Source organism: Lepidochelys olivacea (genome assembly GCF_965140295.1).
Source record: "Lepidochelys olivacea isolate rLepOli2 genome assembly, chromosome: 6".
Classification (NCBI taxonomy): domain Eukaryota; kingdom Metazoa; phylum Chordata; order Testudines; family Cheloniidae; genus Lepidochelys; species Lepidochelys olivacea.
In genome coordinates, this window is record NC_140416.1 from 5615800 (window position 1) to 5624691 (window position 8892).

General features: G+C 58.4%; 1 protein-coding gene across 1 annotated transcript; it reads right to left on the minus strand.

Moving 5' to 3' along the window:
• Positions 1-997: 997 nt before the first annotated feature.
• LOC311522648 (maestro heat-like repeat-containing protein family member 7) lies at positions 998-8477 on the minus strand (the record flags this gene model as incomplete). Its single annotated transcript, XM_084632099.1, has 11 exons — positions 998-1084; positions 1374-1453; positions 1613-2161; positions 3092-3224; positions 4049-4201; positions 5087-5181; positions 6065-6200; positions 6621-6719; positions 7352-7492; positions 8026-8130; positions 8433-8477. 8 exons carry the CDS (start codon positions 8475-8477, stop codon positions 3138-3140), a joined length of 861 nt encoding a protein of 286 aa, XP_084488225.1. The 3' UTR covers positions 998-1084; positions 1374-1453; positions 1613-2161; positions 3092-3137.
• Positions 8478-8892: the final 415 nt, after the last annotated feature.

Below are 8892 nucleotides of genomic sequence, written 5' to 3' on the forward strand. Positions count from 1 at the left end.
AGCACATCAGGATCAAGGCACATGCCCTGGGCCCCTGACCCCAGGTGCAGAGGCCTTGGTAGGATAGATGGAGCGGCCGTGAGGACAATCCCTCCGGGAACTGAGGCCCATGTCCTATATCTCACAGGTTTCAGCCTCTGGTGCTCACTGTTAGTGCTTAATGCAACCATGCAGAGCTCTGGCTGACAGTCCCAGCTCCTTCCCTCTGCACCGACGGCTCTGGGAACGTGCGGCCGGCAGGGTCCAAGCTGGGAGGACACAATGGAAACATGGCTCTTCTAGTCTCTCCTTTGCAGCCCTCCCACAGGGTTCAGGGGAAATTTTGCCCCAGACCCTCCCATTCTGCTCACCTCCAAGAGGTGCTGCAGCTTGTCCGTGGTGGGGGTCTCTGTCAGCAGGCCCCTGAACATGGTGTCCAGGCTCTGCGAATAGGTCTTGTGCAGAGCCTGCAAAAAGAGGGAGCACCCTCAACCATGGGATCTGGGGCTACCCCAGACAGGGGAAAATCGGGGGTGGGGTTTCTCTGGGGAGCCCTGGCAAGAGCCAAAAGGCACCTCCTGGCCTCTCCCATTCACATCACTGCAGGGACACTGGGCAAGAGTTCATGGCCGGATGCCTGCTGCCTCCTCAATCCTTGCCCTTAGCTGTTCTCTGCACAGGGCCTGGTACCCAGCAGAGTATGGAGCAGCCAAACCGCAATCGGTGGGAGGTAGGATCCCCGGGTGGGAGAGTCCGGGCAGCAGAGCAGAGAGTGAGGAGAAGAGGGAAGCCTGGGATCAGCCAGAAGGGCTAACGCAATCCCCTCTGGAGGGAAGGGGCCCTCCCTGACAGTTTGTGTCCGCCCCCCTTCCCCGCGCCTCCTGGGCCTATTCCCAGCTCTGCTTACCTCTCCCCTATTCTCAGCAGCTCCATCAAACCGAGGGAGCAGGGACCAGAGGCCGCTCTTGCTCCTGGGACAGAGAAGTAGGATCAGGACCTACCGGAAGTGGGTGGTGCCCTGTCCTGTGCCCGTGGTGAAGACGCCTGGAGAACAGCCTGCAGGAGGCAGGATTCCAGCTGCAGGGCAAGTGGTGGCTTCAGTTTGCTGGCGGGAGAGAGGAGCCCGTGTTACACCTTGCAGGACGAGAGGGGTGCTGGCACTGCCATGGACACGACCCCCCTCCCCTGCAGTGATCCCCTCCCTACGGCCACTCGAACGCTACTGGAGTGAAATCACCCCCCAGCCAGGAAAGAGGGGACGTTCCCGCCTCCTCTGCTGGGGGATGCGAACAGCCAGAGCTTGGAGTAACGCAGGCCGGGGAGGATCTGTGACTCCCAGCTCTGGGCCCGATCAGCACCAGGGTTAGGGCAGCTGGAAGGGAGGGTCCTGGTACCTGAGGCTGCAAACCGCAGCCATGGAGCTGGAGACGATGGAGGTTGGCTCGGACTCCACGGGGAGATTTTCAGTCAGCTCCTGAGAGACCGGAAGGAGACAAAACCGCACGTGAGATTCAGGCCCCGCAGACCCACAGGCGCTTCCCAGGGAGGAGGCCAAAGTGCTCTGCAGAAACAGCCAGTGTCACCCCCACCCCAACCAGCTGGGCCCCCCATTCCTCCCATCCATCAAACTTACTCCTTCCAGGGGCGGAAGCTGGTTAAAGGAACCCCGATATTTTCAGTCATTTCCAGTGCACAGCTCCAGTAGGGGTATCCCCAGGCCAGGCTGATGTAGTGAGGTCCTGGTTCACACCTTGTTGTGTGATGCGTCCCTTGTTGCATACGGGCCACTTACTTGTGGAGAGCCTGCTTTTCTGCCAGAAGTTGTATCACCTGATGTCACATGCTACATCTGAGAATTAGGCCCAGTGTTTGGAGCGCAGGGAAGTGCAGGATTGTGTCTAGGCTGAGAGTGGTGCTAGAATCAAGGTCCAGGGACGCACCAGGGTCAAAAGCGAGGTCAGAGTCCATCGACAAAGCAGAATCAGAGCCAGAGTCCAAGTCCATGCCAGAGGTCGTAGCCGGGTAGGCAGGGACCAAAGATCAGCCAAATTGATGTCATTGTCAAGCCAGAGTGCGGATACAGGCCGAAGGTCAAAGCCGGGTAGTCAACATCAGAGGGCTTGGGGAAGATCAGGAGGAGGAGGCAATGCTGGAGTGGGTCGGTGGAGGGCCTAGAGCGAGGCTAAAGAAGGGCAAGGAGAATACGGCATCAGGATGGGTAGCCAACATCTGGAGCCAATAAGGGTCATGGCAAAGTCATAACCCCAGAGTCAAGCCAGAGTCAATAGCGAGGAACTGGAGGGCAGGGCAGGGCCGGGTGGGGCATGCAGGCGGGAACCAGGATGATTTATTGGTACTCCTAGGCACTGCCCACCTGGAGCCCTAGAGACCCCTCATCGAGGGACTCCCATCCTAGGAATAAAAGAAGGAGAGCAGGATGACAAAGATGTCACTGACGGTGGGCTCCAAGCCAAGGGGAGCTCCCACCCAGGCTATGTGTCAGGACCCCATCACCCTCCTGTTCATTTCACACTCACAGACCCCCTAGCAGGAGGGGAGAATAAAGGGCAGAAAGCGAAGGTGCCACTGGGGGAAAGGCCTGGGACCCCGTCCAGTTCCCAGATCTACCCCCAGGATTGTGTGACCAGGATCACAGCTCTTCCTCTGTGTCTCAGTCCCCACCTGTCAGATGGGGAGGATCCTTCCCTGCCCCAGGGTGCTAGCGGGGAGTTTCATTCCTGGCTGGGAAGGGTTCAGATACCAGGTGGTCAGACATTCACTGCGTCGGGATGACACGGGCCATGGGGAGGTCTAAGCAGTGATGACATGAGAGGGGCTCCAAGTCGGGCCACCCTTCCCAGACTGCAATGGCTACTTTTCGATAAACCCTGGCTCTGCGGATGCTCTCATTTCTTGCCAGTCCCTGATGCTTCTGAAACTGGCCTCTGGGCATGGGGGCAGGGACTGTATCTGGCCTGGCCCCAGTTCCAGGGGTCGGGATGGGGAAGGGTGGTGAGAGCGAGGTGCTCGGCCTGGGTTTCTCTCAGTGCTGTGGGCTCTATGGACTCTCCCCCAGCCCGTCTCCCCCAGGCCCAGCGAGAAAGAGCAGTACCTGCCGCAGGGAGTGGGAGCTTCTGAGCATGCGAAGGGGGGGCCCTTCAAGGCTGTCCCACTGAGCACAGCCCCTGCAGTGCTTTGGGCACCTGTCGCAAGCACCAGATGTAGATCGTCACTGTCACGTCCTCCTGTTGCAAGAGAACAAGGATCAGTCAGAGACTCGGACACCCATGGCAACGAAGGGCATTAACGGCACTGGGAGCCAGCAAAATTTCCACCCCAACCCTCCCCACGTCCGAGGGACGGATTCCCCCACCCGTCCACCGAGATGAAATCTTGTCTCCTCTCTAGTGACCTCCAACCCCACTCCCACCATTGTGAAATGAACTCCTGCCCCCTTCCTCTCAATCCCGCCGTGAGAGCTATTCTACCTCCCCACCCAGCTAGGGATTCAGCTGCGCTCCCCAGAATCCCTCAGCCACCCTCGCCCCCTTCAGATGAGGGGTTGGGAGGCTTTGGGCAGAAGTGCCGTGGGGTGAGAAGAAGTGGACACCTTTCCCCAAGGGACCCTCCCCGTCCTTAAGGTGACGCCATGGACAGTAGATCTGGGGAATGAGGCACTTGAGCAGCCTCTGCTGACTGACTCCTCCAGTTCTCCCAGAGCAGGCGGTGGCTGGGATAACATGATACCAGAGCACTAGGAACCGTCCTGAGCCCCGGACGGGGATGAAAGGCTCACAGAGGTGGCTAGGGAAGTTGGCAGTCCCTAGCATGAGCATGGCAGCGTGTCATGTTGATGTGACGCCTGTTAGGAAATAGCCTTACTGGAGAGCTGGGTCTCCTCTGCTTTGAGCTGCTCAAGGGACAAGCTGGCACCTACCAATGGCACCTCCTTGGGTTCATCGTCTCCTTGCTCCCTGGTCAGCGATGGGGATGGGTTGGGAGTGACTTTCTATGGCCCGGAGGTGAAAGGACCTGGGGATCCCTCCCCAGTTGATCCTTCTTTGGTTACCTCGTCCGCTATCAGCTGGCTGGCTTCTCCCAGGATGGAATATGTGAGCACCAGCCCAGCCAGGCTGACATGGATCTGGGGGTCGTGTATGGTCAGAAGCTCCGCCTGGAGGAAAGTTCTTCTTTGGCCTCCAGTGAAGATGTGTCCGAAGACCTAAACAAAGAGGACCAGAGCCCTTGGATAATTGCCCAGAACCAGGCTCCAAATCCCTCTAGCATCTCACCAGGGGGATACGAGTCCTGGGGCAGCCAACCTTTGGAGTCCCATGGACCAAGGAACCCCCTTCAGTTAGAGATTGCAGGCACTGAGGTCTCGAATTGCTCTTTCTGGAGCCGGATTCACCGCAGGTGTCATGACAGGCTGGGAACGTGTCTGTGCGCTCTGGAACCCAGCTCACAAAGACAACAAAGGTCCCCTACTGCTTCCAGCAGCGCTATCTCCCGCAGCTCACCTGCTAGAGGTTAGGGGCCTTTTCGATCTGCTTCCGTTCCCGCTCCTCACCCCACTGACAATCCCACGAGCCTCACATACAGTGCAGTGACTCCGCCCAGGAAAGGAGCTCGGTGTCCCTCACCCAATGCCCAGAGTAGCGGCATGTTCTGCTCCCGGAGTCACCACGGTACTGGGCAAACCCCACACCCTACCTGTGCTTCCAGGCGGTGCAGGGAATCCAATGAGGATCTGGTCCGGCACTAGCTGGTGTGAGCTTCCCAACTCACTGACCCACTGGCTCCTCTCTCAGACACCAGGGTGTCAGTCGGGGGGACAGTGAGCGGAGCCGGATCCCTGGAGATACAATCCTCCATTAACTCACCCCCCCAGGGGATCCCTTTAATGCCACATAGCCATGGATCCATGCAACACACACAAGCCGGGGCCTTTACAAGGCTCCAAGCCAGGATCCTCAGCCTCTCGCAGTCGAACGCTGTCAGCTGGAAATAAGTAGCAGGCTCTTGCCCTGTATCCATGACACACTCACTGCAGGGGGAGACAGCTCCACACCTGAGCTGCTGCCATGCACCGGCGGAGAGTCCTTACCTCCCCCACCCTGGCCATGTTCCTGTAGCCCAGGCACTCGGAGTCCGGGAGCCCGTCCCGATACCACAGCTCGCTCGCCTCTTGGATGTTCGACCCTGGGGGGAGAAAGACACAGCCATTGGGGAGGTTTGGTCTCCGGTTTCCGTGCCTGATTCCTTTGGTACCATTTGCTGGGTGAACACTGGCCGGGATCCTTGTGGCACCCATGGCCCAGTGGACTCGCAGGTTCCCCACCAGGTGGTTTAGTACCTGAAGCGGAATTTGTCTCATTCATCACAGTAATCATGTGACCCTTACGGTCATTGTGCTCTGGGAGTGGGCGCCTGTTAATGGTGGCGTCTAATACTGAGAAATCCCCCCGCCCCCTCCACTGAAGTCAGGATCTGACCCTAGCTACCCAGCTGGTGACATCGGACAAGTTTTGCAAAAAGAAAAGGAGTACTTGGGGCACCTTAGAGACGAACAAATTTATTTACATTATTTATTTGCTCCAGCTCACTTCATTGGATGCATTCAAGTTTTGTGTCCATCCCCTGTGGTCCCTGCCCCTGCCCTCATGATGGGCTCTTTCCCTCCATGTGTCTCATAGCTCCATTCCTGACCCCTCACCAGTTGGCAGCCCCGTGGGTGGGCTGATTACCGTGGGGTGGGGAACAGAGCTGGGCTCTGAGATAAAGCAGCCAATTTCCTGGCAATTTATTTCTCTTCCCCTCTCCCTGAATTAGGGAGATGAGTGTGAATCATCACCTAAGCTGGGGTCGGTCTCAGAGGAGGGGGCTTCTTTCTGTAGGGTCCCATTGCCCAGCAAGTGGGGGGCCCCAAAGCCCCGGCGACTTGTTTCTCTTGGGGTCCCTCTGCCCCTCTGCAGTTGGTCTAAAAGGAGAGGCCTTAGTTGTAAAGGCGTCCCAATGGCTAGCTGGAGCTAGTCTCCAAGGGGCTTGCTTCTATGGCGTCCCATTGTCCAGCTGGGTTTCTTACCCCTCTTCTGCAGCAGGAGGCTGTACAGCCAATAAACCCCGCCCCTGGCTTGCCAGCTGATGTCGTCGGCTGGGTCCGATATGTAGAGACCCAGCTGCAGCACAAAGTCGCCTGCCTTGGGGAAGTCAGAGGAGCTCTGGTGGAAGGAGGAGGAGAGGGGAATCCATCAACAGTCTCCCTTCAGCTCTCCAGCTCCCCTGGGCCAGAGCTCTGCTCCCATCCATCTGTAGGAGGCGCTGGGGGAGCTTGGAGGAACGGGACCAGGGCAAGGGCCCTGTATGAGCTCTCGCTGCCGAGCTGCTCCAGAATAAAGAGGGCCCTGAGGCCAGGCACAGCCCTGCCATCCAGTGGCCTATGGAACGCGGCTGTCCCTTACGGACCCAGGGGGAACCATGTAGCCAGGGGATGAGGAACTTGACTCAAGCATAATTGAGGCTCAGTTCTGACTCTGCCTCCCCATGGGGGCCCTCTCTATTTACAACCCTGCAGCGGCTCGTCCCACAGCCTTTCAGAGCCAGCCCTGGCTATGTAGATGTTGGGATCAAAGGTCACTTACGTCAAATCCGGGGAGGGTGGTGGCGAATCGGAGCAGGGCAGCGCTGCTCCGTATGGCCCTAGCTCTCTCCTGGGTCATTTTGGAGTGGAACCAGAAATGCTGCAGGAGAAAGAGGCAGGGGAGAGTCAGTGCACAGGCGTATATGCTCTACAAACGAGCCTCTCCCCCTCCCCAAGGGGCTGAGACCATGTGCTCAGGGGGTCATAGCTGACCGCTGCTTGCAGGGTTTGAAAAGGGGGTTCATGACACTGCCCACATCTTGCTGGGCACAAGCTGTCATTGTCTCTCCAGGCTGGGACAAGGTTTGGCCTTGGGGCTGGTCTACCTGCTCTAAACCCCTGATCCATGAACAGCACATCAGGATCAAGGCACATGCCCTGGACCCCCAGACTCCAGCTGCAGAGGCCTTGGTAGGATGGATGGAGCGGCCGGGAGGACAATCCCTCCAGGAACTGCCGTGTCCCTAGGACAGAAGAGCTGATTCCCTGAGGCTCCTCCTGTATCTCAGGGTCTCCCTTGAAAGGAGCCAGTAACTTTTCTCATGTCCTACATCTCACAGGGGTTTCAGTCTCTGGTGCTCACTGTTAGTGTTTAATGCAACCGTGCAGAGCTCTGGCTGACAGTCCCAGCTCTGCACTCATGGCTTTGGAGACCTGTGGCCGGCAGGGTCCAAGCTGGGAGGACACAATGGAAACATGGCTCTTCTAGTCTCTCCTTTGCAGCCCTCCCACGGGGTTCAGGGGAAATTTCGCCCCAGACCCTCCCATTCTGCTCTCCTCCAAGAGGTGCTGCAGCTTGTCCGTGGTGGGGGTCTCTGTCAGCAGGCCCCTGAACATGGTGTCCAGGCTCTGCGAATAGGTCTTGTGCAGAGCCTGCAAAAAGAGGGAGCACCCTCAACCATGGGATCTGGGGCTACCCCAGAGAGGGGACAATAGGGGTGGGGTTTCTCCGGGGAGCCCTGGCAAGAGCCAAAAGGCACCTCCTGGCCTCTCCCATTCACATCACTGCAGGGACACTGGGCAAGAGTTCATGGCCGGATGCCTGCTGGCTCCTCAATCCTTGCCCTTAGCTGTTCTCTGTGCAGAGCCTGGTACCCAGCAGAGTATGGAGCAGTCAAACCGCAATGGGTGGGAGGTAGGATCCCCGGGTGGGAGAGTCCGGGCAGCAGGGCAGAGAGTGAGGAGAAGAGGGAAGTCTGGGATCAGCCACAAGGGCTAACGCAATCCCCTCTGGAGGGAAGGGGCCCTCCCTGACAGTTTGTGTCCGCCCCCCTTCCCCGCGCCTCCTGGGCCTATTCCCAGCTCTGCTCACCTCTCCCCTATTCTCAGCAGCTCCATCAAACCGAGGGAGCAGGGACCAGAGGCCGCTCTTGCTCCTGGGTCAGAGAAGTAGGATCAGGACCTACCCGGAAGTGGGTGGTGCCCTGTCCTGTGCCCGTGGTGAAGACGCCTGGAGAACAGCCTGCAGGAGGCAGGATTCCAGCTGCAGGGCAAGTGGTGGCTTCAGTTTGCTGGCGGGAGAGAGGAGCCCGTGTTACACCTTGCAGGACGAGAGGGGTGCTGGCACTGCCATGGACACGACCCCCCTCCCCTGCAGTGATCCCCTCCCTACGGCCACTCGAACGTTACTGGAGTGAAATCACCCCCCAGCCAGGAAAGAGGGGACGTTCCCACCTCCTCTGCTGGGGGATGTGAACAGCCAGAGCTTGGGATAACACAGGCCGGGGAGGATCTGTGACTCCCAGCTCTGGCCCGATCAGCACCAGGGTTAGGGCAGCTGGAAGGGAGGGTCCTGGTACCTGAGGCTGCAAACCGCAGCCATGGAGCTGGAGACGATGGAGGTTGGCTCGGACTCCATGGGGAGATTTTCAATCACCTCCTGAGAGACCGCAAGGAGACAAAACCGCACGTGAGATTCAGGCCCCGCAGACCCACAGGCGCTTCCCAGGGAGGAGGCCAAAGTGCTCTGCAGAAACAGCCAGTGTCACCCCCACCCCAACCAGCTGGGCCCCCCATTCCTCCCATCCATCAAACTTACTCCTTCCAGGGGCGGAAGCTGGTTAAAGGAAGCCCGATATTTTCAGTCATTTCCAGTGCACAGCTCCAGTAGGGATATCCCCAGGCCAGGCTGATGTAGTGAGGTCCTGGTTCACACCTTGTTGTGTGATGCGTCCCTTGTTGCATACGGGCCACTTACTTGTGGAGAGCCTGCTTTTCTGCCAGAAGTTGTATCACCTGATGTCACATGCTACATCTGAGAATTAGGCCCAGTG